This window comes from Aulonocara stuartgranti (genome assembly GCF_965226115.1).
Source record: "Aulonocara stuartgranti genome assembly, chromosome: 4".
In the NCBI taxonomy this organism is placed as follows: Eukaryota; Metazoa; Chordata; class Actinopteri; order Cichliformes; family Cichlidae; genus Aulonocara; species Aulonocara stuartgranti.
This window is the reverse complement of record NC_138942.1, coordinates 26,490,815-26,518,497: the sequence shown is the minus strand read 5'-3', so window position 1 is coordinate 26,518,497 and position 27,683 is coordinate 26,490,815. Positions and strand designations below refer to the sequence as shown.

At 42.7% G+C, this 27,683-nt stretch overlaps 5 protein-coding genes across 6 annotated transcripts; 2 read left to right on the top strand and 3 right to left on the bottom strand.

Annotated features, from left to right (window-relative positions):
- The first annotated feature begins 416 nt into the window (after positions 1-416).
- fam234b (family with sequence similarity 234 member B) lies at positions 417-7,637 on the top strand. The gene is made up of 13 exons (XM_082530268.1): positions 417-527; positions 1,931-2,479; positions 2,823-2,927; positions 3,550-3,717; positions 3,819-3,934; positions 4,127-4,277; positions 5,099-5,240; positions 5,411-5,611; positions 5,984-6,062; positions 6,188-6,355; positions 6,491-6,611; positions 6,714-6,934; positions 7,018-7,637. Exons 1-13 carry the CDS (start codon positions 491-493, stop codon positions 7,084-7,086), a joined length of 2,127 nt encoding a protein of 708 aa, XP_082386394.1. The 5' UTR covers positions 417-490; the 3' UTR covers positions 7,087-7,637.
- Positions 7,638-7,725: 88 nt separating this feature from the next.
- smdt1a (single-pass membrane protein with aspartate-rich tail 1a) lies at positions 7,726-8,950 on the top strand. Of its 2 annotated transcripts, none has more exons than XM_082530270.1 (3): positions 7,726-7,933; positions 8,048-8,205; positions 8,741-8,950. In XM_082530270.1, the coding sequence occupies exons 1-2, from the start codon at positions 7,778-7,780 to the stop codon at positions 8,183-8,185; spliced, it is 294 nt and encodes a 97-aa protein (XP_082386396.1). In that variant the 5' UTR covers positions 7,726-7,777; the 3' UTR covers positions 8,186-8,205; positions 8,741-8,950. The 2 variants fall into 2 exon arrangements, with proteins under 2 accessions (XP_082386396.1, XP_082386397.1); XM_082530271.1 differs by having other exon boundaries at positions 8,048-8,213.
- A 439-nt stretch (positions 8,951-9,389) lies between these two features.
- ndufa6 (NADH:ubiquinone oxidoreductase subunit A6) lies at positions 9,390-11,272 on the bottom strand. The gene is made up of 3 exons (XM_082530269.1): positions 11,107-11,272; positions 9,787-9,902; positions 9,390-9,620 (listed from the first exon to the last, which is right to left on the bottom strand). The coding sequence occupies exons 1-3, from the start codon at positions 11,243-11,245 to the stop codon at positions 9,489-9,491; spliced, it is 387 nt and encodes a 128-aa protein (XP_082386395.1). The 5' UTR covers positions 11,246-11,272; the 3' UTR covers positions 9,390-9,488.
- An 821-nt stretch (positions 11,273-12,093) lies between these two features.
- Positions 12,094-24,135, bottom strand: triobpb (TRIO and F-actin binding protein b). Its single transcript, XM_082531144.1, has 12 exons — positions 23,438-24,135; positions 21,132-21,188; positions 19,847-19,915; positions 19,433-19,522; positions 19,064-19,173; positions 17,768-18,197; positions 16,919-17,156; positions 16,426-16,537; positions 15,470-15,629; positions 15,235-15,333; positions 14,374-14,460; positions 12,094-13,701 (listed from the first exon to the last, which is right to left on the bottom strand). Exons 1-12 carry the CDS (start codon positions 23,441-23,443, stop codon positions 13,540-13,542), a joined length of 1,620 nt encoding a protein of 539 aa, XP_082387270.1. The 5' UTR covers positions 23,444-24,135; the 3' UTR covers positions 12,094-13,539.
- On the bottom strand, positions 23,588-27,415 carry LOC309704231 (uncharacterized protein; the record flags this gene model as incomplete). The annotated part of the gene is made up of 4 exons (XM_082529280.1): positions 25,264-27,415; positions 24,989-25,097; positions 24,579-24,650; positions 23,588-23,653 (listed from the first exon to the last, which is right to left on the bottom strand). The coding sequence occupies exons 1-4, from the start codon at positions 26,676-26,678 to the stop codon at positions 23,588-23,590; spliced, it is 1,662 nt and encodes a 553-aa protein (XP_082385406.1). The 5' UTR covers positions 26,679-27,415.
- Between the last annotated feature and the right edge of the window lie 268 nt (positions 27,416-27,683).

Here is a 27,683-nt window from a genome sequence, read left to right as displayed (position 1 = left end):
TTTGCGAGATGCCTCGTGGGACAAGGACCTTCCCCGAGTCCCAAACACTGTCAAAATAAAAAGCTGCTGTTCTCCACTAACATACATATATTACCGAAGGTAATAAACTTGTAATTGGAGTGTTAGGTATGGTAATTACATCGTGGGGGAGCATGCCCCAAGTTCCAAAGTGCAAAAGAACACAACGATATTGCGAAATATAGCAAATAAATATGCCGCATAAATATTTACTTCATGTATCATCTATAGGGTAATTATATCGTTCAAAAATGATGTGATGATTTCAAATTTAGCATGTAGTCAATGTCCATGATGTTTTTACACTGTTTATAAATATATATGTACAGTTACAGACGTCGCAAAACAAGAGTTCCTCATAAACTACAAGTCCCATGATGCAAATGGTCTGGCGCAAAGCCAAACTGTTGGTTCGGTGGGTCTGTGGGTTCGTACATCACTGCTACCTCACGTCGGCTCTGTTAGAGGAGAAATGGCTGCAGCGCTGTCCCGTGCCCTCAAACTGCCCGGTAAGATGCCGCACTGATTTGTATTATTTATCAGACCAATGTGCAGACGTAACGGAGCTTAGCTTCATTGATAGTCTGTGCTCTCCCATTTCGCTTCTCAGCCTTCTCAATGTAGCGAAGTCATTTGATTTTACTGGCTTGTCATACGCAGTTGTCAGGTTTTCCGTTTTATCTCTGCCAATTTCTCGTGCCAATTTTTTAATCCTAGTCAAATCAGATGGCCGCAGTTTTTCTGTTTGTGTAGTGCAGCGTCAGAGCGGCACGTTGACGGCGCTGTGTGGTGGTGCTGAACGACGGCTAGCTGCTCGTTAATGTTAACAACCTGCTGTTAGACAGTTCACCATTAAAAAAAAATCATGACAAATACATAATACAAGCTCAGACCTGGCGACAATATCCTACTGGAAACAGTGATGCCCATCATTGCCTGTATTACGGTAATACTATTTCTATTCTATTCTGTTCTTCTTTCCATTCTTTCTTCTAATGGTATTTCTATTTAATTAAAGAAATCTGTAATGTGAAAAAAAAATGCTGACAAGCATTGATGAAATAAAATAACCAAGCTAACGTCATCGTGTTATTACTATTTTTATTTTTTATTGTTGTTTTAAGTGTGTTATTGTGCAATAGGGGGGCTACAATCAAAAAAATGCCTCAAAATACAGGAATCAGAATACTTTATTGATCCCTGGGGGAAATTGTTTTTTGTTACAGTGCTCCATTATAAACCAACATTAAGACAAGACAGACAATACGCTAACTAAGAATAGTACAATATATACATATATATATATACATACATAAGTCACTCATAAATAAATAGCTGGAAAAGAAACGTGTAGTTATAGCAGTAACCAGTGTGTTAAGTGGATGCGTTAGATCCACTATTTTTCTAGTTTTGCCTCTGCCCACCTCTACAGTATGGTAGTAAAGTGGTGTAATCAAACATCAGAGGCTCAAAATTATTGTATATTATATATTAAATTAACGTTTAAATATAAGTATAGTTTTTAATACTTGCATGAAAATCCTTTGTAGTCACTATTTGCCTGAGGTCTAAAACCCACTGACGTCACAAAATGCTGTGTTTTCTCCCTTGAGATGCTCTGTCGTGCCTTTACTGCAGCCACGTTTGGTCGCTGCTTGTTTTGTGGGTCTCTGATTTCAGTTTTGTTAGCTCCTCTATAGGTGCTTCATTGTGTTTAGATCAGGTGACTGACTCCGCTATTGAATAATATCTAATTTGTTTGTGTTGAGAAACTCGGGTTGCTTTCGCAGTTTGCTTTGGGTCATTATTCTTTTGTACTTTTGTCTGTTCAGTTTTGTAGCATTTGTCTGAATCTGTCTGTCATGTTCAAACCAGTGTACTCCTAATGAGCAGTTTCTGTGTGTCTTTGCAGGGAAGAAGGGCTCGGAGCTCGGGGAGTATGACCCTCTCACCCAAGCAGATAGTGATGACGAGAGCGAAGAGGATGACCTTGTGCTCAACTACCCCCGAAATGGTCTCGGCAGGGATAGCTGCCTGGGCACGGGGTCTTCCAAGCTGCGCGGCGGCCGATCTGGAAGACTTGTCGGCGCGGAAGACGGGGTGCAAGACGAGGACGAGGACGAAGAGGAGGACGAGTGGAGGGAGCGACTCCCCAGCAAATCCAGGCAGGACAGGAATGACATGAAGGGAGTGCAGTACTGGAGCCACAGGGACTCGGACGGAGAGAGGAAGAGGGAGGACAGAGGGGGCCCTGGAGCAATGGGGGGTGCTGGGCTAGGGCTTCACAGTTCTGATGAACAAAAAAGGCTGAGGGTGAAGAACGCTATCCGAAGTGCGTTTTTTCTGGTGCCTCTGGTGTGTGCCACAGTGGTTGTGTTGCTCTGTGCGTTCCTGATTCCATGCCAGAAGGGAGACCTGGAAAAGAGGCTGCAGTGGGAGAAAGCACTGGGAGGGACAGGAGGTAAGAACATTAATGCACATTTAGGGACTCTTTTATTAATGCCCATCATGTAACATAGCATACAGATTAGTAGGCCTGTAGTTAGCTCCAGAGTAAACTAGGAAAAATAAACAGCCAGTGCTTGATAAGAACTCGCTCTCCTCTGCTGATATCTAAAGTGAGTGGTGCCACGATAATAAGGCTTACTCAGGAGTCGTCGAGGCTAGACAAAGTGCCTAACCCTGTAATTTTCCACCTGTCATTACACAGGCTTGTGAAACATCTTTCTACCCATCACATGCTCTGTTTACACATGAAACATTGCTTCTGTTAGTGGGTGGTGTTCATGTTTTTTTCTTTTTAGGTGTCACGCCACCCGCGCTGGCACTGTGGGATGTTGATGGTGATTCAGTGGAGGATGTGTTCTTGGGTGTTACCGAATCGACCAATGAGACCCACACCACACAAAGTATGTGCGATATGTAAATATCTTTGCAGCCTCATGCCGGTACCCATCCACAGCTGTGATCAGAAGTTTACTTACTCATCATGAGCATTTGTGTCATGGTAATTTTGGGCTTTCAGTGATTTCTTTGAACTCTTCTTTTTCCAGGCTGGAATAATTGTACAGCACACATCTTTAATTACTTTAAAAAAAAAAAAAGAACCGTGTGCACAAGTGTATATTTATTTTGCTTCTGGCTTCATTCTGATTGGCTTCTGCAGAACTGGTGGAGTTCCTTTAAATTGGTTGGTTTCCAACCATGGACCCGGGTTTTTAAGTGTAGTCGATAGTAGATTTGAGGTTCAGAAGCCTAATGTTAACCTGTTTTATCCATTTCAAAACTGGTTTTGATGTGTGTTTGGGATCATTGACCTCTTGGAACACTGAACTGCATTTGAGTTTCAGCCGTCTAGCTGTTGATTTGAGGTGATGTTGAAGAATTTGGATGTAGTCCTTCATTATTCCATACAATTTGTGCAGTGATCCACTACCACTGGCAGCAAAAAGTCATTGAAGATGACTCTGTGTGCTTTCTCTCTCTGTAACCTCTTTGATATTTACACATGGTGTATGCGCTTCATCCCAGTTTACAGTGCAGTGGCCCTTTCTGCCGTCAGCGGCAAGGTGCTGTGGAAAAAAGTCATGTCAGAGGCTGTGATGTACATCCAGTGTGGTCTGCAGTACAGCACCGTGCCGTCGCCCGTGTGCCTCCTCATCTGCAAATCCTACATCATGGCTGTCAACGGCACCACAGGTCGGACTCAGTGCTGTCCCAGCTGTGCAGAAGTAAATAAAATTAATCAACTGCAAGTATTCATTTCTAAGCATTCAAAGATATTTCCTTTCCCTCCACAGGTGGGAAGCTGTGGTCATCATCAATTAAGAGCATTGAATCTCAGGCAGTGTTACTTCCAGACCTCCAGGGCGACTCACACCCAGATCTGCTTGTAGCCACCCTGCCAGCGGATGATGTATGCCAGCCTCCCTTATTTCTTCATGTGCTATATTGATGCATGTTACAGTTTGCAGAGCATTATTTTTTTTTGTAGTGTTCACGTAAGCACAATTCATTCATTCTAATTCATTTAACAATCATTACGAGCTGAAGAATTTACAGTTTGCTTGTATTTTTATTTATTTTTTGCTGCTTTGTGTATTTTCAGAAATTCGATCTCTCTCTGACTTTGATCTCTGGAGAGACGGGAGCGTTACTCGGACGTGCTGTGCCTTTCAACGTCACAGCCCAAGGGACGCTGATTGGTCCCTGGCTATATGAGACACAACAAGGAGTATACTACATCCTGTTTGGTCTAGGTGACGTTTCAGTAAAAGGACTAGATGTTACAATCCCTGACAATGCTGCTTTAAATGGAGAAAATCTTGGGGGGTGGCTGTTATGAGGAAAAGCAGCTCAGAAACTTTACTAGCGGCACACATTGTTGTGTGCCTCAACGAAAGGCAGATCGGGTCCCCCCTTGCGATGAAGGGGGGGACCCGATCTGGCTTCCAACACCTCTCCGCCGGATCGAGCTGTACGCTCTACCTCTCCACTGCCTCCCAGAAAAGGGAAGAAGAGCAGAGGGGAGAAGAGCGGAATATTTTTCTTTCCTATTCTTTCATTCCTTCTTTTAGATTCACTACCATGAGGTTAACTGCTTAAATACTTAAAGATTGCTCCAAAAAGAATCACCCCATGAGCTTTTCTGTGTGCTCATATTGCAAGAGTTTTGATTATAACGACACATATTATAATATTTTTCTAGCAAAATGGGAAACAGGTGCAAACACACGGAAATCCTGTATTAGGCAAACACAGTTTTCTAACCAGCTTGAAAGTCAAAATTTGGTATGACCACCTTTATTCTACAACACAGCCTGATCTGTCTTAGGCAGATTTCTTATGATTTCATTAAGTAGTCGCCAGGAATAGTTCTCCGGGCTTCTTGAAGGACATTCACAGCTTTCTAACTGGGAAAATAATCAGATAAAATTAAGCATATTTTCATTAAATATACTAAAGTTATTGAACAACAACAACTGATTCTGAGGAGCTCATTTAAGAACTATTGAAGTGACCCTTGAAGTTATTTTAATGGTGGTTTCACAGGACCTTGTGTCATCGTGTGTTCCCTTAGGTAATGTGAAGGCCGTCTCCCTGCGAGACATCTACTTTCAGGCTACTGGAAAACTGCCCGAAACTCAGGCGCTTCGAAAGAAGGATTCAGGGTGGGAGGGCATGAAGAAGGACAATTTCTCTTCCATCATACAAATTTACAGGTGGGTGTCTGCTATTGATGCATAGATCTGTTTTCAATGTGCAAACTCTTCTTTGTTTGTTAAATACCAAATACATTTAACCAGCTGGCACTAAAGTAGAAAGCAGATTACTAGATATATGTTTTTGTCTAAAATAAGTCAAAATCAGATCTTTGTTGTGTCCTTTCTAGCCCACGTGACCATGACCAGGCCAGGTTCCTGCTCCCTCTTGTGGCTGGTTTTGGCAGAAACCACAACAACCTGGACACCGCTTCGAACCTGAACTCCACCAGAAGTGACTGGGTGCTGGTGTATGGAGGCAGCGTACAGTTACTGCTCCGGCAGAAGAATTTGCGAAAGAAATGGACCTACAAAACAGCTTCCAGTCAAAGGTACAGTCCTGTTTATTTTTTCCCCCCTGCAGCAACCACTTGAGGGTGGTGAGGTTTGAACAAACTGATGTGCTTGAAAATTATATTTTGGCGAGGGGCGCCTTACTATTGCCATGAGGTGGTCTGAAGTTTTCAATAGTTCATGTAACTGTTGTTTTAGCAACTTTCTGTGTGGTAATCGTGTGATTAATGCAAAATCATTAGAGAGAAGAGCACTCAGTCAGATATGGTTTCCCTGACTTCATTTTAGCTGCATGCCCCGATCTTTGTTGTTGTTTTTTTTTTAAAATCACATTCCACCAAAACATCTGTCCCATCCTTTGGAAAACTAGAAAAATATGCGTTCCTAAAATACTTATTTGTATGTCACAGTCAACCAGTGGCAGGACACTTCAATAGCGATGGAATCCTCGATCTTTTCATTCAGCATTCATCAAACGGAGTCATGAAGGTAAAACAAACAAACCAAAGGTTCTTTCATGCTTTTTTCCCCCTCAGGGCTGAAATTACTTTGCTGACATGTAACATCTGCTCCGATCTTACTGGTGGTTTTTCCTCCTCTTCTTTGTCTTTCAGACATTAATCATCGATGGGGCGAATGGGACCCGTTTGTGGGCCGCCGAGTTCGTGTGTCCCCATCTTCGTTTAGAAACTTCTGCAATCTCCACGTCCACGGGCCAATCCGCTTTCCTGTTCTGGGCCAGCGATCCAATCAAAGCACAGAAGAATGTTACCAAGACAACCGTAAGTCTTCCTCAGATAGAATTGCTAGGTTAATGAGAACCCAGGAAGAGGAGCCCTCTGTGATCATTTTACTCCATTGTGCTCGACTCTGTTAAGGAGTCTTTTGTGCTAAATGTGCTCTCCGGCTGTTTATAGGTGTCGCCGGGTGTTGCCGTGGCAGAGCCTCTCATTCGAAAGCTCTACCTGCTCCATCCTACATATCCCACAGTTCTGCTGGAGCTCGCCAGTACCACAGACACAGCAGTCACATCTGCAGGTAATCGCCACCGTGCCTTTAAAAAGAAACATAGAACAGAACCTCTCTCTGTACTGTACTCTGTACTTTTTTTAATGAATGACCACTCTTCCTCACTGATAGTGCGCTACCAAGACCATCAGAAAGACGCATCCTACATCACAGTGTCCTCCAGTACCATGCCCAACTCTGTCCCCAGCACTTACATAGTCAAGTGTGTGAGCCTCAGAGCTGCTATCACCAAAGGGCAAACTGTGTGGATAGGAGATGGCAGCAAGACCGCGGGAGCCCTTAAACCCGGTGAGGTCAGCAAGTTCTTCAGACATCTGACCTTCAGACATCAGGTGAGAAAGGGAATCGCAGGGTGCGGACAGTCAGATCTGGAGTGTCGCTAATTTTGACGAGTGAATCTCTCTCAACTCTGTAGCGAGGAGCCAGCTCTGCTACCACGACCCTGCCTCACAAGTACGCGGTACAGCCACAAGGACTTGAGTAAGGATGAAAGGGACGAAAAGCTGCGGATGACTCTGCACCGGGGCGATGATGGCAGTTCATCCACGAAGCTGTTTACATCACGTTTGATTCAAACAAAAGTCAAATTTCATTTCTGGTACTTGAGAAAGACATCTGTTTTTGTTTTGTTTTTTTAAATTGAAACTTTCTTTAAATAATTTAAGTCACATTTAGGAAGTCTGATCTTTACCTGGTTGTTTCTTCACTTGACAACAGCGGAGTAACTTAACACTTGAACAGTGCATGTCTAGCATGCATCTCTCGTAATTCCAGTATCTACTGTGTGGTACGGTCCACTATTTCAATGCATTTTGTCATGATTACTGTTCTTCTGCTCCTTGATGTTTTAGTTAGTATAAGAATTCTGTAAATATTTAATGCTGTACAGTAATTTATTGATTTGCCTTTTTGCCGTCTGAACTTTTTAAGATGAATGAACCGCTGTTTGCTAAGGATTATGATATTTAAATGTAAGCTGCAAGACAAAGTAAAGCGCAATGTATAGCCTCCGTGTTTTATTTCAACTTTGGGAAATGCAGTCGGGAAAATAAAAACAAAAACGCGGTGCTGTTGAGTCACCACAGGGGGGCGCTGTTTCCGCCCTCTTCTTGCACATCACAATTCATCTCCGGTTCGTTTTCCGCATTGCCGTTGCATCGTCAAACGCTGTAAACATGGCGTCGGCCCTCAGTCGCCTCGTCAGGCTGTCTATCCTCAGAGCCCCCCGCAGATCCCCGCTGACCCCCTCCAGTGTACCGGGGAACACCGTGACAGCGTGCCGGACGGCCGTGTGCTCGTCGTCCGGTGCTATGCTCCCCAAACCCAGAAAGGTGAGTCTCATTTGCACGCAGTGTTACGAAATCAGATCCTCGGAAGGTGTAGTCTCACGAGCGCCGTTAAATAACGTTGTTGTTTCTGTGGTGGTGTGTGACACCGGGGAGCAGACCCCCTTCGGCCTTATCCGGATCGCCCTGATAGTGGTACCCTTCTTGTATGTGGGGACGCAGATCAGCAAGAACTTTGCCGCCCTCCTGGAGGAGCACGACATCTTCGTCCCCGAGGACGACGATGATGATGATTGAGGGGGTCTGGAAAGCTTCAGGTTAGCAGGTATCGCTGGCTGTCGCTGTGGGTGTCACCGTGTGGCAGAGTGCACGCTCCCTGCTCCGTCTGTGTTGTACAGTGTTGTTCAGTACAGACTGAAATGTGGGAGTTACCATTGCAATTAAAAAAAATAACATGCTTCATTAAAAGGTACCTATTAAGATTCTTTGTTTTCTATCATATATATGTGTACTATAATAGTGATGGATGCTTTTATGAAAAACACTGAGTAATCCATGCGAGTCAAAAAGAAGGAAAATCAATACATAGTCATTTTACAATCTTTGTGAGGGGTCACCAATCAGTACAATAGGTCCCCTTTGCTGTTGCCGACCAGGCTTTAAGATTGCTGCTCAGAGCTTCAGCTCTGTAATAAAAACATTACGCTCACATTAGCAGCTTGAATGCTTCTGTCTGCTTTATTTTTCTTCAGGCTTTTGCAGCAGTTCTTAAACATCTCATATTAAGACGTAACCGTTTACAGGCCTTTATAGTGTAAAAATAAATCAACACACTTTTTCTGCCCCTCACAGATTGTGTATTGTGTGACGATGACCACCGCCCAGCGTCAGTGAGCATCTCAGCAGATTAACACCTTGCCGGAGTTGCGTCTTTGTGCACTAGATTCAGGGTTTTTGCTGCCCCGGGCTGATCGTATTGTACTGTATTTGTCATTCACTACTCACATCTTACACATCGATACCAGAACACAATGATTTCAATAAAATTTAATTTTCTATCAACTGTTTAAAACACTTCATTGCATGAAATATGAAACTTGTTTGGAACAAAGCTGTTAAGTTATTCCCAGGAGCTGTTTCATGTCCAGTTTTATGGATTATACCTTCTTAAGGAGGACAAAATCCAGACTGTAAAATGTTATTTGTCCCTCTTACTGTTAGAGCTTTCGGCTCAGTTTTGGTCTGGAAATGTCAATTTTCCAAATACAAGATTAAAGCTTTTCATAGCAGCAGGAAAAAAATAATAATAAAACTGATGAAATCAATAATAATAATGAAGATTCAGCTCTCACATGCTTTTCCTACTGTCTGCAGTGAAAAAGCTTTATGTTGTTTGAAACAACCCGCTCACAACAGCATCTGCACGTTCAGTCATGGTGTGCTGATGGCTTTAATTGATCCAACTGACAATATCAATAATAAAAAGAGACTGAACTATAGATAGGTGATTGTTAAGTGTATATTTACAATAAAGAGAAACAGCTGTCAAATTGGACACAACCAAAAAACAGATCACAGGGCAGGCCGAGAGCTGTACAGTTCATTGGTCGTGTCCCCGGTAGAATTTGGACAGGAAGTCGGTGGGGCGAGGTTCTTCAGACTCGTAGAAATAGCGCATTATGTGGGTCTTCTGCTTCCAGACGTGGATCGTTTCCTGAAGTTCCATTTTCCCCTTTAAATAGCACACACACACAAAAAACGGAGAACACCACAACACACCGTGAAGTAAACAACTCAGTGTGGCTCTAAGTTAGATTTAATCAGCAATCAGAGCCCTAAGAGACACCGCCTTGAGAAAAATCATATTTACTGTTTCTTGTCACAGGTGCTGCTTTTACCTTAATGACCAACATGTCGATCACACGGGGGTCGGTGATGTGCTTGTTCTTGTCAAACATCTCCCTAACTTTGTCTCTTCCTTGGCGTGTTGTGATGTCCAGCTGAAACATTGCGACTGCAGAGGAACAGACACAAACGGAGAGCCATTTTGGTTCTGCTACACACACTTTATCCAGGACATCATTCCTAAATGTTACTATTACAGCTGCATGAATTAAATCAATCTACAGCGGCTATTTGAAATAAAATTGTCCTACTGTCTTTGTTTTTGCAAAGTTGCCACTCATCATCATCATTATGCCATATTTGTTTTGCTACATCAGATCAGATGATCATCAGCATTTGGGTGTTAAACATAAGGAAATCACTCTGTTTGTAATTGATTGATTTTGAAGAGGTAAATAGTAATAATATCGTAATAACAAAATGCACTGAACAGAAAGCAAAATAGAAAAAAAATCACGTTGCAAGGAATAAATCTATACAGCGAACAATTTACATGTTCGAAAAGGTCTAAAGTACACATTTATTTAATCCTACTCCCTTAATGCTATTTAATAATTTACTCATCAGTGTTCCTCGATATAACATGTAATCAGACAATATACATAATTAACTATGTACTAGTCTGCATAAAACAATATATATATTTAATTCCAAACTTGTACTGTTCCACATTTTTACACCGCATATGGATATAGGAAAATTGTTCTTTTAAAAATCCGAAGATTTAATGTACCCCTTAGATGTACACCTTAAATAAACCTCGTAAAGGATCTGATGGGTAACCGTGTAAGTAACCACCTGCTAGGAGCCAAAAAAAAGTGAATGCTGAACATGGAATTCTTGCTAACTACGGGTGTTACGAAGCTGCTTTACATATTATATTCAATAAAGTAACAGGTCTTCTGTAAGCATGAACCCACACAACAACGTAACGTAATATATGCACCTCTTTTCTTTTTTAATCGATTCTGTATTTGTTTGTATGATTTTAAGTTAAAATGTGTGGACATAAAGTACAGAGTACATAATCCTCGATGCAGCCTCATCTGCCTGGAGCCAAAATGAACGCTAGCTAGAGTCAGTATCTAAAGGTTGCTTTGAAGTCATGAACTTCCCTTTACAGTTTAGATTAAACGGAAACATCACCATCTCTATCTGACACAAGAGAGGAGAGAGTCTTTAAAACATTGTCATATTCAGGATCCTCTGTGCTAGCAGCTAATGTTAATTATTCTGCACCGCTCCATAGACGCGACCTTGACGCTCGCCTCGCTTCTTCCACACAGTTTACCCGCTAAAGGGAGCACACGTACCTGTGTTGGGGACCTCCCGGTACCATGCTCGGTATAACTCCCGGACTCGGCGCTTAGCCTCGTCCAAATCACGGCTAAAAATCGGTTTAACGACTTTAGCAGCACCAGCTGCCGTCCGGGTCGCCGCTGTGGACGCCATAACTGCTACTGTTGCTATTTTCCGGTTTCATTAAATTAGTGCTGAAAGCGCTCTGCTGCCACCTAGAGGTACGGCTGGTTCAAGACACCGCTCACAAAATGAAGGGAACGCTTCATTACAGAATAACACAAAATTTGTTAAACTTCAGGGATATCAACCTGTCCAGTTAAGAAGCAGAAACCACTGTGGATCCGTTTCACTTGCTCTGGTGGAAAGAAAAGTAACAACAGGTCAAACTGGACAACCTCCTAAAAGATGGTTTTACAGGTCATTCCCAGAGACTCTTGCTGTGTGCCCCCCCCCCCCCAGAAAAAAAAAACCCAACTGATTTTTCTCATGCTAGCATTATGATATGAGACCTGCAGTCCAGAGTCTCCATTTCATTCAGGATGAGACATGAAGGAGATATTAGTTAGTCTAAGGAGCTTGGAAAGAAAAGCGTCTGGACTTCTTTAAGTTGCTTGAAGACATTTCACCTCTCATCCGAGAAGCTTGTTCAGTTCTCATGCGAGATATTAGGCCCAAGAACCAGGACCAGGCCTGCTACTGGTGTGATGCTCAAAGAAGGGCATCACACCAGCATCAGGACGACTACCACTGCTCTATAAAGTGACCTACAGCTGACAACTTGTGTCCATATTTCTGACCAAATTGTGAGAAATAGATTCTGTGAGGGTGGCATGAAGGCCTGACAGCCTTTAGTGGGACCTGTACTCACATCTCCAACACCATGCAGGGTTTTTTTTTCTTTATGAAACGTATCCTTACATTAGATTAAGCACAGAACTGAAAAACACAAACGTCTGCAGGTTTTGGGCGGATACAATCTTGCAGAAATGAAACGTACATTATGTGCTGTTGAACGTCTTTTATTGATTGCAAAAATGTTTATTTACAAAGATGACAAAGGCTCTACTGTACATTAAATATGAACACATTTTTAAAAGTTAGATAATTCTTTTTATCGCAATACATACCGTCAATACAAAAAAACTGGCTCATTGATGCAACACCTGTCATTTGCTGTGATGGTGGCACACAGTATGCCAATAATGATCAGGAGAGACTGGAGGCTTGAGAGTTCTCAGCCATGGCTTAAAACTGAGGACATCTGTGATACGGGACAACATTCATTCAACAGCCTTTAAAAGCAACCAAAGAAAGCTGAGCTGAATCTGCTTCTGTACGATCACAGATCAACTTCCAATCCAGCCCCACCCCCTTAAACCGCCAAGGAATTAAACATTTTTTGCTGTTTTGTCCTGTTTTCATCCCAATAGAGATTTTTGAATTTTATATTCTCAAACCCGACAGAACATCAGCAAGTTTCCCAGTTCAAAAGAAAAAAAAAATACAGCAAATACATTTCTTAAGTACTGTGTGCCATTTTCACAAAGTAAACATGCCTCAAAAGCTGTAATACAGAAAACTGAGATGACAGCAGCTCTTCCGACCTTTGCCGTCTCAGGCAGCACATAGGGCCAATGAGAAGTTTATTCATCCAAAAATTAAAAAAGAAAAAGCTGATACAGTATGAAGTCTTTATCTACAATACCACATTTAAAAACAACAACAAAAAAGATACTCAATAAAGCTTTCCAGTTTTCAGACCAAGTGTGCACTCATACACACCGCTTCCACTCAAAACCAACAAAAGCCAAACTTAAAAAAAAAAAAAAATTAAAAGTGCAATTTTGTACATTATATATGGCCCAGTGTAACGTAACCAGCTAATGGCTACTCTATGCTGCTCATTAAGCTAGAGAGAGAAGGTTGCCTTCAAAGCTTTCTGACCTTTATGAAGCCTGGTGACATGGTTTAAGCAGTAACAACGTCCAAAGAGGTAGCAGGTTGTACTAAACTGATAGATGAAACACTGTTTTTCCCCAGGAGACTGGGCTTCAAAGCCAGATGTGATTTTACTGCAGATTTTGTTTAGTTTTTAAATATTGTTTTCAGATTTGAGTCACAGTTTTATGCATTGAAAGTACTTGGTTATATCAAGGAACAAAACTACTTGGAAAAAGGTCATACTTCAGGTTTAAATACGCTCTTTCACAACTATAACCACACAATAGAAAGCAACGAAGGCAAACTTCTCTCCTGTGCTCTTATTGGCAGAGTGATTAAAATTTAAGGCATTATCAAAGTCTCCACACAGCAGGGACTGTCCAGCAAAAACAGTAACCATCCTTTCGTTCTCCTAAACAACAAACAAACGAGAAAACATCTGTTCCATATCAGTCCGCACTGGTCACCATGTCTGACAGAGCTTTAGTACCAGAAGTATTCTCTCAGTGGTCCAGGCTGTTCCCCAGCTTTTGCCCCTCCTGCAGAGCAGCCATAGCCAGCTTCAAGTGCTCCTTTAGACTCTGAATCTCTCGCTCATTTCGGCCCTTCATCCCACTCAGTTCCTCTTGCAACTCTCCATATCGCTTACAGGCCAGCTGTTTTTCCTGTGGAGCAGAGTGACAGAAAATCTCTCAGGCTATCTCAGTGACATCACATCCACTGTGAAGGGAAAAAAACAAAAAAACATCTTGCATGCATGTTTTAAACTAGCTAAATTACTCATGATCTGCATTTTCTATGACAATGTTGGCATTCACCTATAGACTGTACATCAAAGATGACAGTGCTCTTCAGACCTAAAAAGTCAATATGTCTTCTACAGAGCATGGTGATTCATTTAGTAAATTTTGGTCCTCTCGATGAGGGGGGAAAGATTTGTACTCCCCAGAAAACCAACCAAAGTGGTTGGTAGCTGTTGCTAGGTGAAACTGGTCACAAAGAGGGTGCTGCCAAAAACCTCACTGAGATTGTTCTGAATGACAGCAGACTGCCGCAGTTGCCAAAAATGACAAGCCAAAAACTAACTTGTATTTGTAGACAAGTCACGGAGCAGCAGGGCGGAGATGCGCCCTGCTAACCCAGCTAGCATTTGATTAAAAGCTCTACCGTCTCATCTGAACACACCTTGTTTCAAAACACCAAAAAGGCAACAGCGAAAATCCAACACAATGGGAGGTCACAATAACTACTTGCATCTTTTATTTACAGCCTATTGGTAAATTCATGAAAAAAATCCACCCCTCAAACACACACACACACACACACACACACTCTACCATGTTAAGGAACTGCAGCTCATTTCTTAGACAGCTGATCTCTTTCTGCAAGTACTGTATCTCGTTGTCTTTCATCCTGAGTAGAACCTGGGAAAAAAACAAAAAAATAAAAAACACATATTGTGGGCGTTTCCTTTAAATGACAAAACAGCCTGCACTGTAATTTATGTAGTTGTAGATAAGGGCCGGAACACCACTGTCATTTACTTGAGAGGCCAAAACGGTCAGGCTGAAGCATATTCTTGAATATTTCTGCAAACATTGACAGATTACCGTAGAGTCCAACTCAAACTCTGCATTCTCCAGTTGAATTTGGAGAGGTTTGTACTGCTGACATGTTTGCTGTGACCCAAATGCATAAATCATGCTAGATAATCTGCAGCTGTTACAGTGAACTATATTCACAGAGATTTATTTTTCACCCAAGGCCGAATGTACTGACGACAGAGAAATAGATTGTAGTGGAATTTACAGCTCGCTGGACTTTACTAAAGTAGTTTTTGCAAAGTCTAATCTTTGGCAATGTTCATTGTAAGCATCCACAATTTCAACAGTATAGATATGAGAGAAAATAATAAGTATAACAGGTACTCATTTGAATGCCTCATCTACGGCATCAGATTGACTACAAACAGATATCTTTATGTAGCTGAGCACAACACACCCATAAAGCAGGCCATTTCTTAGGCTTGCTGTCAGTTATTGTTGTTCTTCTAAAGTAATGCTGCAGCTCTCGGTGCAACTTGCAGATTTTCACAACCGTTTCACGCTGGTATTGCTTAAAAAAAAAAAAAAAGTCCTAGCAGATACAGAAGTGCCTGGTATGCTTTCAGTTTCAGGTATACATTAAAGAGTTGTTACCTCTAGCTCGCAGGGCATCCTGTTTTTGTCCTCTGAGCCGTGATCTCTGATGGCAGATTGTATTCGTTTCATCTCCTCTGTCAAACGGGCCTTTAAGTCCTAAAGGAAAAAATTTGGCCTGTGTGATTTCAAGTAATGGCCGTTTGTTTGTAGAAATCTGCATACACATATTTAGTTGGGGGCTGTAAAGTGAATGCATCATTCTTCCCAGCTGAGTCTACTGCAGCTGACCCACCTGGTTCTCTTTCCTCAGTTGCTCCATGTCTCTCTCCTTGCGGCTGATTTCCCGTTCCCTCTCTGCGTTGTTCTGTTCAGCTCTGTTTAGCTCCAGACACTTCTGAGAGTAGCGCTCAGACAGTCCGGCCAGCTCTCTCTGCGAGGCCTGAGCTTCTGCCCTGCAGCAACACAAAGAAAACTGTGTTCACGTCGGGGCTTCGGTGAACCAAACCACTGATACAACAACTTCAATGCTGCCGTTTCACATCAAGTTTCTCTTTACTCTATTACACATCAGCAGCAGTTACACAAAACAATATATATTTCATATAAAAAAAATTTTAAAAAAAGAGTTGGACAACCCCTTTTTTCACATTATGAAAATATAACTAGAGTATAGTAGGTTTCCTTCGTGGTGCTCTTTTTTTCTTCATGACTTGAGTATTTCCTCCTGTGGTTTTAAAACCTCTTTGCTACTTATAACCAATGACCACAAAAATAAGGAAGAGCATGCAGAGGTAAAAAATGCAGTGTAGGCAACATAGTTAAGCCCTAAAATGCAGGTTCCAGCTGCAGCCACTGAGACAGTCTGTGTCAAAGGCCTGCGACGCTTACAAAAGAAAACTAATCCATGACCAAATTCTTCCGCATTCCTTAAGCGCCTGACAGGACCAAGAGGCGGCTGTGGTAATGGCCTTACTTCAACGAGTCTGCAAATTCAAACTTTTATTTAACAGAATACCCTTTTATGGCCACGTAGCTCCCACTCAAAAGCAAAAGGACATGTTCACATAAATTACCAATGAAGGCCGAGCTAAAAGGAAGGGTGCAGTGGAAGTTTAAGCCGCTTTCTGATCGTTTAACAAGTAAACAGGTTATGTAATCATCCGTCACATCATCATTGTCTCCATAAGTATCAGTGTGACCCCAGTACATCTTTAAGTCACTGGCAAAATCTGATCTAAAGTTACGTACTGATGCAGAGCTCGCAGAGTCTGTGAGTCCACCGCGCCGCTGCTCAGCCTCTTCACTTTCTCAACTTCTCTTTCCAGCTCCTCTTTGTGTTTCTTCTTCAAAGCCTCCATCACTGAAACACAAACTCGAGTGTTACACAATGTTTTCTGTTGTAAGTGACATTATCACACCATAACTTTACTGAGAAGGGGAAAGTTATCAAGAAAGACTGAAAGCATGTTGAAAGCACGGTGAAAACATGTTTCACAGCCTTCAACTGCATTAAAACAGAAGGATGTATACAGGTAGACGTGGCATAATACAGTAGAAATCAATTCTACTAAGAACATTCACAGGCAGGCACTGCACATTATGTCTTTTACTACAAAAAATCATGGTCATTTATAGTAATGTCAGTAAAAGTTTAAATTAAACCTGTAAAAGTTTAGTTTAACAGCGGCTATTGCTTCAGAATTTAGCAGTTAATATGTGGCTGATGTGCTTTTTGACTGACCTCGCGCTGTGTCCTGGGCCTCCTGCAGCAGCAGCCTGTCCTTCTGGGCCTCCAGCTCCTTGACTTGGCGGTCGTGTTGCTTCTGCAGCTCTTCCAGGGCCTGCCGATGAGCACGCTCCATGGCCAACAGGCTGCGGCTGCAGGGTGCCTCAGGGCCACAGCCACCCCGCACACCTCCTCCGCCGCCTTCCCCTCCCTTCCGCTGTAGTTGCTCGACCTGCTGCCTCAGTGACGCCACCTGAGAGAAGAAAAAGGCGGAGGTAAAGCCTACTGAAAGCTGGTGGAGAAAGCTGATCAATGTGCCATTTTACTGCAACACACATTTGAGTCATTTCTTTCCTACAGGCAGTCCAATGACACCAACACTTACTCCAGAGCTACCTTGGGCTTGACCTTTAACCCTATTCACTGCTGAATTTATGAAGTTGGTCTAACAGGGTTTAAGTTTAAGAAAAACCATTCAACTCTCTTTATATATAAACAAAACTGTAATTCAAGATTAAATATGCTGGGATTCTCTGTGCTTATAAATCATAGTAAGGTGTGTCAGGTATAGACAGCCTTAGGATTTGGAAATGCAAACGATTCAAAACAAAGTCCACATCACACACAGACCAAAAGCAGGCATGAGTTTCAGCAGTATTTTTCCAGTTTACTATCTGGGTCCTTCTCAATCCCACACCGTCCGTTTGAATCATGTGCTTCATCTTATTTAAGATGGAAAACACTGCTGAAAAGCATCCGAAAGCAGTGGAAAACGATAAGAAGTGTTTACTTCATCCATAGCGATGAAGAGTTAATTTGCATTTTATGTCATGTGCAAATTGGAAAATCATCTCCACGCACTACCTCCCTCTGCAGCGCCTCATTGGCTGTCTGGCCGGAAGCACGTGATCCCACTGATGGTAAGGAGCTCATCTCCTTTAAGGGCATCTGTTCAAACTCTGTCCACTTCTTCTCGATTTCCTCCTCCATGCGTAGCTTTTGGTTTGATCCGGTGCCCTTCCTGGACAGCACGGCATCCCACTGGCTGCTTGTGTTCTTCTCCTCCTGCCTTTGGCTGTGCTCTCTCCCCTGCCCCTCTCCTGCTTCTCTCTGACTGGCAAGACGAAGGCTAGAAGAGGCGGGAACAGGGGATAGCTCAACGTAGTCAAACCTACGATGAGAAGATGGGGTGGAGGCCGGGACTTCTGACTGAGCTTCACCATGGCGCGATGTCGGTCGACGAGAGGACAGCAAAACACGATCGTGGGAGTTTTCCTTGTCGCTGTCGGGTAATCTAGAGAAGTTTAAAAGAAAATTAAAAAAAAAAATTATACATAATGGAAAAAGAAAATCAATAAATCAAATTTAAATCAGCAGAGATTAATCAGGACTGAACATTGCTCTACAGCATGAACACTCACATGAACACAGCTGCTGGTGAGTCATTACACAAGCAGAACATTAATAATCCAAATAATTACGCTTTGACTCATTTTGAACCATCACAGCAGAAAGTGACTTGTCAGGTTGCTGGTACATGTACAGACTCTTGTGTGGTCAACAGAAAATGTCCAAGAATGTGATGCAAGCAACTCTTGAATTTAGTGTAAGCTAGCACTTCAGCCCAGCCTTCTTAGATGTTGCCCTTCAAGGCAAGAGGTTGTAAGCAACACTAAGAGTTTATTAGATGTTTAGCTTTTAAATAAATCCATTTTTATATGGTTACTATGACAAACACCTCCCACAAGTTGCTCAAGAACAAAGTACTTTTTGAAATGTCAAAATACTTCATGTTGGACAGTGTGTGGGAGACATTTTGGGTCTTTATGGAGTTTCTTTGTAAGTCTATCTGCCTGTGATCAGGCAGAACAGTGACAAGTTACAAGATATATGCATTCCTGTGGTTTGGCCATATGTATTCCCCAGAATACCACCTCTGTAAAAACGAGTGGAAGAAAGAGATTCTCTTTTTTGAAACTATCTAACTATTCTGATTCTAGGAGCCACCCCTGTGTGTCTAATCATAACTACATTTTGCCATAATTACACACAAACTTATAGTTCAAAACATTATTGTCCAGACTGTATGGCATGTTTTTACCTGATAATAAACACTCTTTTTATTTTAATGTTAATGTTAACATGTCTGCTCATAATTACTGTGTGATGTCAGGAGAGCTGCTGGGCCGAATACACTTCTTTAAAACCTCTATCCAGTTCCGCCTGATCCCAGCTGTCATGGCAGACAGCATGAATGCAGCCTCCCGTGTCTGAAACACAAAAGAAATATAGGTTATGGAAACAAAAAAGAAAAAGAAAAATTATGTAATAGGGTTGGGATGAGGAAAAACTGAAAGAGATATACAGAGAGAGAGGTGGAAGAGATAGTGACAGAGATGTAAGACGTGATTAGTAAGAAAACACAGCAGGAACTGTTGAGCGGGTATGGAACTGATAAGGAAGATGAGAATGGGTGGATATAAAGATGAAAAACAGTCACAGTCTACAAAAGGTGCCAAAAACAATCACCTGTATCTGAAACCCATAGTTCTTCTCCACATCAAACTCTGACACATTGACACAGGATTTTAGGTCAATCTCTCCATCCAAGTCATCTTTCTGTACATAAACCACAGGAACATGGTTTGCATACTTCTCTTACAATTTCATATTCTCATTATCAAAAAACAAAAAACAAAAACTAGACTGCATATAAAAGATGGACATAACCACTATAATGTCATGCACTGGTTGACCAAGTCCACTTTTAGGCCTCAAGCTGAGCATTTCTATAGACTTCTATTTCCAGCCATATGATCGCCCAACTGCTGCAGAATGCAAGATTAAAGCAATTCTAACATTAGCTCTTCTTTTCTGACCAATAAGCTTTGTCCATCTTTTATACAGTCTGCATAAATAATGCAAGTTTGCTTCAATACATACCTCCTCTGCAGTGGAGTCCCTGTAATACTTGAGTCCTGCATCAGTCAGAACAAACCAATGCTTCTTCCACTAAAGAAACAAAGACTGAATTACTGGAAGCAGCAACTCTAAAAGGCCAAATATGTAGACAAGTAAAAAAGAAGATTTTCAGTCCTCTATGCAGTCCAGTTGAAAATTAAGTACTTCCTATTCGATAGCTTGTAGAACCACCTTTAGCAGGAACAATTCGAATAATTTTTTGTTTCACTTTATCAGTCTCTTACGTCTTTGTGGAGGAATTTGGCCCACTCTTCTTTACAACATTGCTTCCGTGCACTAAGGTTTGTGCACATTTTTTTATGCATAACTTTCTGAAGGTCCTGGCTTAGCTCTGAACCTTGACTGGGCAATATCAGCACCTTGATTCCTTCTTTTTCAGCCACTCTGTAGTACATTTGCTGCTGTGCTTGGGATCGTTGCACTGTTGCACGACCCAATTACATCCAAGCTTTAGCTGTCAGACAGGTGGTCTCATAAGTGACTGTAGAATACTTTGGTATGCATAAGAATTCATGACTGACGCAGGTGGCCAGGTCCTGTGGCTGTAAAATATGACCAAATCATCACACCTCCACCATCGTGCTTAACAGTTGGTCTGAGGTGTTTGCGCTGATGCGCTGAGTTTGGTTTTCTTCAAACATGTCGGTGTATATTAGGCCTAAACATCTCCACTTTGGTCTCGACTGTCCAAAGGACATTGCTCCAGACGTCTTGTAGTTTGTTCAGATCCAACTTTGTAAACCTACGTCTAGAGCAGAAAATTACCAAAACTTCTATTTTTTAGATACGCTCACACTTGCTGATGATCAATAAATCAAGGCAAACATTTGAATGGAAGCAATCAGGGTGTACTTAGTTTTTCACATGACTGCATATTCATTTGAAAAGTCTTTTTCACATGGCTTGAAAACACAACATCATAACACGCCATCTAAGACTGTATCAGAATTATTATTATGTTCTATTTTTTTTTGCGCGAGCCTGGTCTGTAAAAGCTGAGACAAACACGAGCAGAACAGGAAGCCTGCATGTGTGAAGCGAGAAGCTCTCTCACCCACCCAAGCGTTTCATTCAAACAGAGGACACACCTGTTATGCCTCAAGCCACCAAGCTATTAACATGATAACAAAGATAACCTGCTGCTATCGCCTTACAAACAGCCTCTCTCATTAGGAACGAGTGATGCTGGGAAGAGGCTAGGAAAGGAGAAGGAGTGACAGGAGGATATGACTTGGCTGCACTTTACCTCCCCCCTCTCGTCCAGTTTTGACATCCATCCCTTTTTGAAGTTCAGGAGGTCGGGCTGTGAAGCAGAACAAAGTCAAAGTCGCCAAAGAAAATGCAACAAAAGTTCAACGCTTTTTAACGAAGGAAGAAAAAGTGAAAGTGAACAGAAACAGAAAGAACGAACTAGGGTGGACAAACCACACAACCCCATATTAAAGAGCGGGTAGCGTAGTATAATTACAACAACATTTATGTTATGAGCAGCAGCTACATCACTACAGGTTTATGTTATCATTGTACATAAAGACCAGAGACTCCTGCCTTATTTTGCCACAGAGGCCATAATTTGGTTTCCAGTGTGAAGAAGTGATAGGCCAAATCAGTTAAAGCAGTTTATATTATATTACATCCTCTACTGCTTTACATTTAACAAGATGGTAAAGCAGACAGTATTGAGCTCACTCAACAATCTATATACATCAACAGCACTGTGTTTACGTAACAGGGTGCTGCTCTATTGCACTGCAGCAGGTCTGCTTTAGCTTCAAACACGATGACAGGAAGAGGAAAACATGTGCTAGGTACCTCAAGATGAGGTGATCCCAGATTAGAAGATTAGCCAGCAGCTTCTTTTTTCTTCCTTTTTCCAAGCAATACACTCCTCACTTGGCTTATCTCTCACTCACCAACAAGTACATTCCTCGCTTTTTAAATCTGTCTGCATTTGTCAGCTCATCTCCAACTGGCATCTCGCTCCCCACGACTTTCCACTCTTTTTTTACTTTGTTCTTCTCCCATCTGTTTGCAAGTCTGTACGCTTAATATAATTTCTCTCGTCTGTCCTGTCATCTTTAACTACCCCTTTTCTGTATTTATGTTCCATTATGTACTTGCATTCTTGCAAGCCATGGTACCGCCCACTTTCTCTCTGTTTGAGCCAGTTAATATATGCCACTGATCTCCTTTAATCTAACAATGATACAGTCTGATGACTCCCAACAACAGAGTATAACAGGAATAATGTAGGGAGAAACCCCAGGTTTCCTTTTATTCTTAATTTAATTAAGTTGAGCTCTTTAACTGAGAAGCATTGTTGGGTGTAGACACACACACAGTCGAGCATCATATTTAGACCTTTGTTCACTGAGCTCTTTTAATGTATTTTACTTTTTTTTCCCCAGACTTATTTTTTCCCCACAGAGAGCATTTTGTTTTTTTAAATTCTGTTCCTCATTTAGGTGTAATTGCACCTTACTGTGCTATTTTCTCTGTTTATTTTATTGAGCTACTGTATTTAAGCTCTGTTGTTATAGGTTTTGTTTAAGAAAAACAATCGAACTAAACATGGCTTTAAATCCATAATGAACACTGATTGTATGCCTTGAAAAAACAAAAAAGACAAGTCTAAAATACAACAGAAAGTTATCTGTCAAACCTTATTACAAATTATTCACATCATGTCAAAACATGCCCATGAGCAGAAACAGGAAGCAGATGGTTGACGTAGAAAAACGGACACCTGTTAAGCAGTAAACCCTTATACTATCAGAACCGTGACCTTGCTTGAAAAGGTCATAAACTGAAGAAGGGAAAACAGTCAAATGAACAGACAACATCACTTCTTTTCATCTCCCGTTTCCTGTCACTATAAAGACGTATTGTCTGGTGAGCTTTGTCCTTAAGGTTAAACAGGTTTCACCTTTTTTTCTTATTGTTAATGAGAGTGTCCCGGTATACAGTACACTCATTCTAAGGCCAACTCCTAAATTACTATTGTTTGGACAGCCAGTACTTCTAGGTTATTAAAAAACACCTGCCAGCTTTGCCTGGCAGTGTCTGCCTGTTTGCAACCAGAGGACATGTGTCACAGCTGGCTATAAAAAAAAGGCACACACAGTTCAAGCTACAAGCTAGTGCCAGTTACTGTAAACAGTAGCAGTAGGGTAAAAGGGGAGGAAACTACACCACGCTTTGAAACCAGTGTCAAGTATTTCGTTTCGACAGCAGTTACTTTACTTGTTTTTCTCCATACGAACCACAAATAAAACTAAACGAATAAAAGTCACTTCTAAGCTAGCGGTAACTTCATGTACACACCCCTCGAAGTCAAACAAACGCTCGCCACATTAAAACTAGCTAGCTTTGTAAAGCTAATATACGTTAACATCTATGATAAACTAGCTAAACACTTTAACCCAACCGAGCCGAGTGAACGGCTAGCCGAGAGGCTTCGTTTGAAAAGTAGAGGTTCAGGAAGACGTGACAAGCAGGAAAAACAAAGTGTTTTCAAAGTACAGCCGTACAGTGAAGGAGGGTGCCGCTTACCGTCATGATAACAGGATCCGGGGAGGGTGAGATAAAGACAAAAGTACTGTTACCGCACAAGCTTAATTAGCTATTTTTAAAAAAATCACCTTACTTTATCGCAGGAAAAGTTAAGATGAAACCCCGCCATTCATACCCATGTTAACCCAATCAAGCGAACCGCCAGCGTCCCGAGCACGTACCCCGCCTCGTTAAGGGGAGAGTGCGTCCATGTCGCTGCACGCGGACGAGTTTTTCGCGTTTTAAAAACAACAGCAAAAACAATTTTTCAACTTTGTGACAAGTGGAGCGGAGCTAATGTAGCGCTTCAGCCCTGCTGCCTGTTTGCTCGCTGCTCTCGCTCTCTGTCTGTCTGTCACTTCCTGGGCGGGTCCGCGAAGATCTGTTCAGAAAACAAGCCTACCACCTACTCCGTCGCCCCCACCACCCCCAAAAAACTGCCTGGCTATGAAAAGGGGTCCGGGGAGCTCCTGCGGGGGAGAAAGTGGGGATCAATCTGAGTCTCCCTGGAATCTCCCATGGAAAATTTTACCCTCCTTATTGACTGAAGCCACACAGGTATTCCCAACAAGATAAGATATGGAGGGGGAAAAAAAGTCTGTCAATCTAAAGTCCTAGTCTGCAAATACAAAATCCTGACATTCCCTGGCTTAGACAAGCTTTCTCTTCTAAACTCTCAAAAAAGACTTGCCACATTTTCCCGTCTGAAAATCTCTTGCACATAAAGTGGCACCCCCACCCTCTACCAAAAGCCTCTCTTGTAGCTATTGGTTTCAGTTCAGGAATTTCAACACATGCCCCAGCAGACCACAATTGACAGAGTTCAGTCAGTGTTGTGAAATGACTGCAGGGTGTAGGTAAAAAAGATAGACACGCGACTGTCAGCTGTTAAAAGGAGAATTTAAAGAGTGTAGGAACAGACACACCAGCAACCTTAACCTTAAGCACCTAAAAAGCTTTTGCAGTTACAGACAGGAGCTGTGCAAACACTGGTAAATATGTGACAAAAAGGGATATTTAAATAGGCGGGACTGCAGTAAAATTAAAACAGCGGTTTTATTATGGTGAATCGCAAAATACATGTGGCACATGCAAGGCGTGCAAGTAAGCAAGACTAAATATTTTTGCTGTGTAAACATACCTGCATTTGTTCGGATCTGTGATAATAACCTTTCCAAGAACTGCCCTCATCCGCTGTGGGACTGCCCGATCTCTGGAAAAGAACAGCTTGTAGTTATTAACCAAATCAATACGGGACTGAGCAAACATGTCCCATCCATAGAGGTGTTTTGTTTTTAAACCTGATGTGTGGTATGTGGTAGATGAAGTTAGGCATTAACATATTAGGTAATATAATATATTAATAATATAATATAACAATAAATGCCATTGCAAGGTTTTATCAGTTCCTACACCCTTCTATACCATTTGCACTCTCTGTTCCCAGTCTGCCCTACTGCTTACTTTCAGATACCTAAATCAAGAAGCTAAAAAAAAAACGTGGGTTTCTTACATCCTTTAATTAACTGGCATGGGCCTGAGCCGGCCTACCTGTAATGAGGTGGAGGAGTGAGCTCGAGATAGATACCCACTGTGCCATTCTCTCTCTGTGTCTCCTGTATCTTCCCACTCTCTGGAGGGAAGCTTGCTCAAGGAGTGGCTGAAACAGCAGACAGGTTATTAGTGTCTCTAATTAATCCAGTTGAATGGAGTAGAAGAAGCAAAGCTGGCAAGAGATTATAGATCCTCCAAGAAAATGTTGGCGAGTAATCATACCACTCAACAAATGCTCAGTTTAACATATGCAGGTGTAACATGAGTCTGACCTGGCTGGCTTGAAGAGCTCCTGTCTTCGGACGGACTGCTGGTTCTGCAGCCTCCCCGCGTGGCTCGAGGCCTCGCTGTGATGGATCATTTTGACCTTCGGTACATCAGCTATCATGGCATACGCCTCCCTGTTCCGCCCTGTAGATCCCACAGAGAGCCGGCCTGACTCAGAGGACTCCATGGAGCTTTGCGAGGAGGTGTGCCTCTGCATTTGAATGGGAAGTGAAGGGCTCTCAGGATGACGGGAGGTCCTCTTGTCATTAGGAGAAGGGCAGCGGTCTTCGCGGATGTTTCTACCGACACTGGATCTGTTGCTGCTTGGGCTCCTTGGTCGTTCCAAGGTGACAGCAGTGGATCTGTTGCCACTTCCACCATGTCTAGAGGGCGAAGCAGCCCGAGATAACGAGGAGCTGCGGAGGGAATGAGTTGAATCTCGCCATGAGCGTGGTGAGCGATCAGAGTTGGATTTTGTGTCAGCGTGGGTGTTTTTTCTCTGAAAGAAATTACCAGAGTCTCCATTAATGGCACTTCTGAGGACTGAGTACCCCGGTGGATGACTGCTGTCTTTCCTAGAGGGGGAGGAGTTGCGGCTGTTTTGAGTCCTGCTGTTGAAGGAACTGCTAGTTTCTGTTTTGTGTGCCAAACGTTGGTCAGAAGCATCAAAAGTTCTCCTTAAAGATGACGAGCTGTATCTATCATGACTTCTGACTGAGCTGTTAAATTCAGACTTGTGCAGCAAAGGCTGAGTAGGAGTCTCGTAGCTTTTCCTCAAAGGGGGAGATTTATGACTTTCACGACTACGGCCATGTAATAAGCTACCGGTGTCTGTTTTCTTCAGCTGATACCTGCTGGGGGTGTCATAACCCCTCCTTCCAGGAGAGGAAGAACGGCTATCCCGACCTCGACTGCTCCTGGCAGGGCTTGATTCAGTCTTACGCAGTATGGAATGACTTGGTGTATCATGACCTCTTTTAGATGGAGACGGATGGATGGGGACTTCTTGTTCTTGATCTTTCTGCCCATTTCTAACAGATGGGTTACGCAACAGAGCCTGGCTCTCAATATCATAACCTTCTCTTATCGGGGACCCACAGCGTGCGTGGTGACTGCGTCCATTTAGAGACATAACAGACTCAGATTTATGAAGTAGTGATTGGCTAGATGAACTGTAGGTCCTCCTTGGCGGTGAGGAGCTGCGACTGTCAGAAGTCCTTCTTGATGGAGATGAAGTCCTTCTGTTATACACACGTCCATGTGATAAACTAGTGCTGGTTTCAGTTTTGTGAAGAGGCATTTGGCTTGAACTGTTAAAGTCCTTCCTCTGCGGAGATGAGCTCCTGGAGTCGCCACCCCGACCACTTAAAGACCCATTTGCTTCCGTCTTTCGCAAGGTACTCCTAAAATCAGAAATCATGCTGGATTGGGATTTGACTGAACTGGCAAACGATTTGAAGTTTCTTGGCAGGGTTCCCGACTCAATACGTCGCCCATGTGTGCCTTGCAAGGAGCTTCTAGACCCCGGCTCCCTCCCTGGAGACCTCCCCCCACCGTCAAAGTTAGTCCTGCTGAGGGAAGCGAAGGATTCGCTGCGTCGGAATGTCGGGTTTCCACGTGAGGGAGAAGACGAGCGAGACTGCAGAGCCGAGCTTTGCCTCGGGGAGTTGTACGACCCCGACTGCTGATAGGAAGAGACGGGAGAAGAAGGGCTTACACGGCCGTATGAACTGCCGAAACCCTTTCGTCTGCTAGAGGCCAGCGACTCCGCTATTTTAAAGGGAGTAGGGCTCGGAGAGCGAGGGCCAACTTGTGCCTCGACTTCAACTGCAATTTCATATGGGTCAGGAGGAGGGATTTCCACATCCACGTCCTCATCCACAGCCTCTGGTATCGGCCTTTGAGAAGCCACACCAAGATTAGGATTTCTGAAGGGAACGATGTCTTTTGGCTCGACGTTCCTGTTGCTGAAGATGGGATGGCCTCGCTCGAAGTGGCGGAACGGGCTGTCATGGAGCGAACGGGCACCTGCTGCCCTCCCCAGCGAGAAATAGCCACTTTCGCGCTTCTCTCGCTCTTCTTTCAACCCTGGAAGAGAAGAAAATATTTTTTAAATAGGATGAAATAGAAAGACGCAATGGTAACAGAAATAGGAGAAGCAAAGGTCAAAGTTCAACCTCTGAGCAACTACCAGAGGTTTCCTGACACAAACCGAGCTATATTGTATTACTGATAATTGCTCTTGGACACTTCACCTGATGACAGCAAATAGTATTGCCAAGTAAATAACACCTCTGGCTGTAACTGGATATAGATTGGTCAATTGCAGCAAGTCACAAGTTTACTAAAGACTCAGTCGACCGCTGTACGGAGTATTTGTAAATATCTTTGGCGATTCTGCTACCTCTGTTTCTCTCTTTCTTAT

What these genes read in the sequence shown, in the direction of transcription:
- fam234b (XM_082530268.1), top strand. Translation starts at nt 491, where the DNA reads ATGGCTGCAGCGCTGTCCCGTGCCCTCAAACTGCCCG. An exon ending in TCCATCATACAAATTTACAG is followed by an intron (nt 5,241 to 5,410) that starts GTGGGTGTCTGC and finishes TGTCCTTTCTAG; the next exon opens with CCCACGTGACCATGACCAGG. An exon ending in AGAATGTTACCAAGACAACC is followed by an intron (nt 6,356 to 6,490) that starts GTAAGTCTTCCT and finishes GGCTGTTTATAG; the next exon opens with GTGTCGCCGGGTGTTGCCGT.
- ndufa6 (XM_082530269.1), bottom strand. Translation starts at nt 11,245, where the DNA reads ATGGCGTCCACAGCGGCGACCCGGACGGCAGCTGGTGCTGCTAAAGTC. An exon ending in CCGGGAGGTCCCCAACACAG is followed by an intron (nt 9,903 to 11,106) that starts GTACGTGTGCTC and finishes GTTCCTCTGCAG; the next exon opens with TCGCAATGTTTCAGCTGGAC. An exon ending in TCGACATGTTGGTCATTAAG is followed by an intron (nt 9,621 to 9,786) that starts GTAAAAGCAGCA and finishes TGCTATTTAAAG; the next exon opens with GGGAAAATGGAACTTCAGGA.
- smdt1a (XM_082530270.1), top strand. Translation starts at nt 7,778, where the DNA reads ATGGCGTCGGCCCTCAGTCGCCTCGTCAGGCTGTCTATCCTCAGAGCC. An exon ending in TGCTCCCCAAACCCAGAAAG is followed by an intron (nt 7,934 to 8,047) that starts GTGAGTCTCATT and finishes ACCGGGGAGCAG; the next exon opens with ACCCCCTTCGGCCTTATCCG.
- triobpb (XM_082531144.1), bottom strand. An exon ending in AGCTCTCCTGACATCACACA is followed by an intron (nt 18,198 to 19,063) that starts GTAATTATGAGC and finishes AAACTTCTCTAG; the next exon opens with ATTACCCGACAGCGACAAGG. An exon ending in AACTGAGGAAAGAGAACCAG is followed by an intron (nt 15,334 to 15,469) that starts GTGGGTCAGCTG and finishes TTTTTCCTTTAG; the next exon opens with GACTTAAAGGCCCGTTTGAC.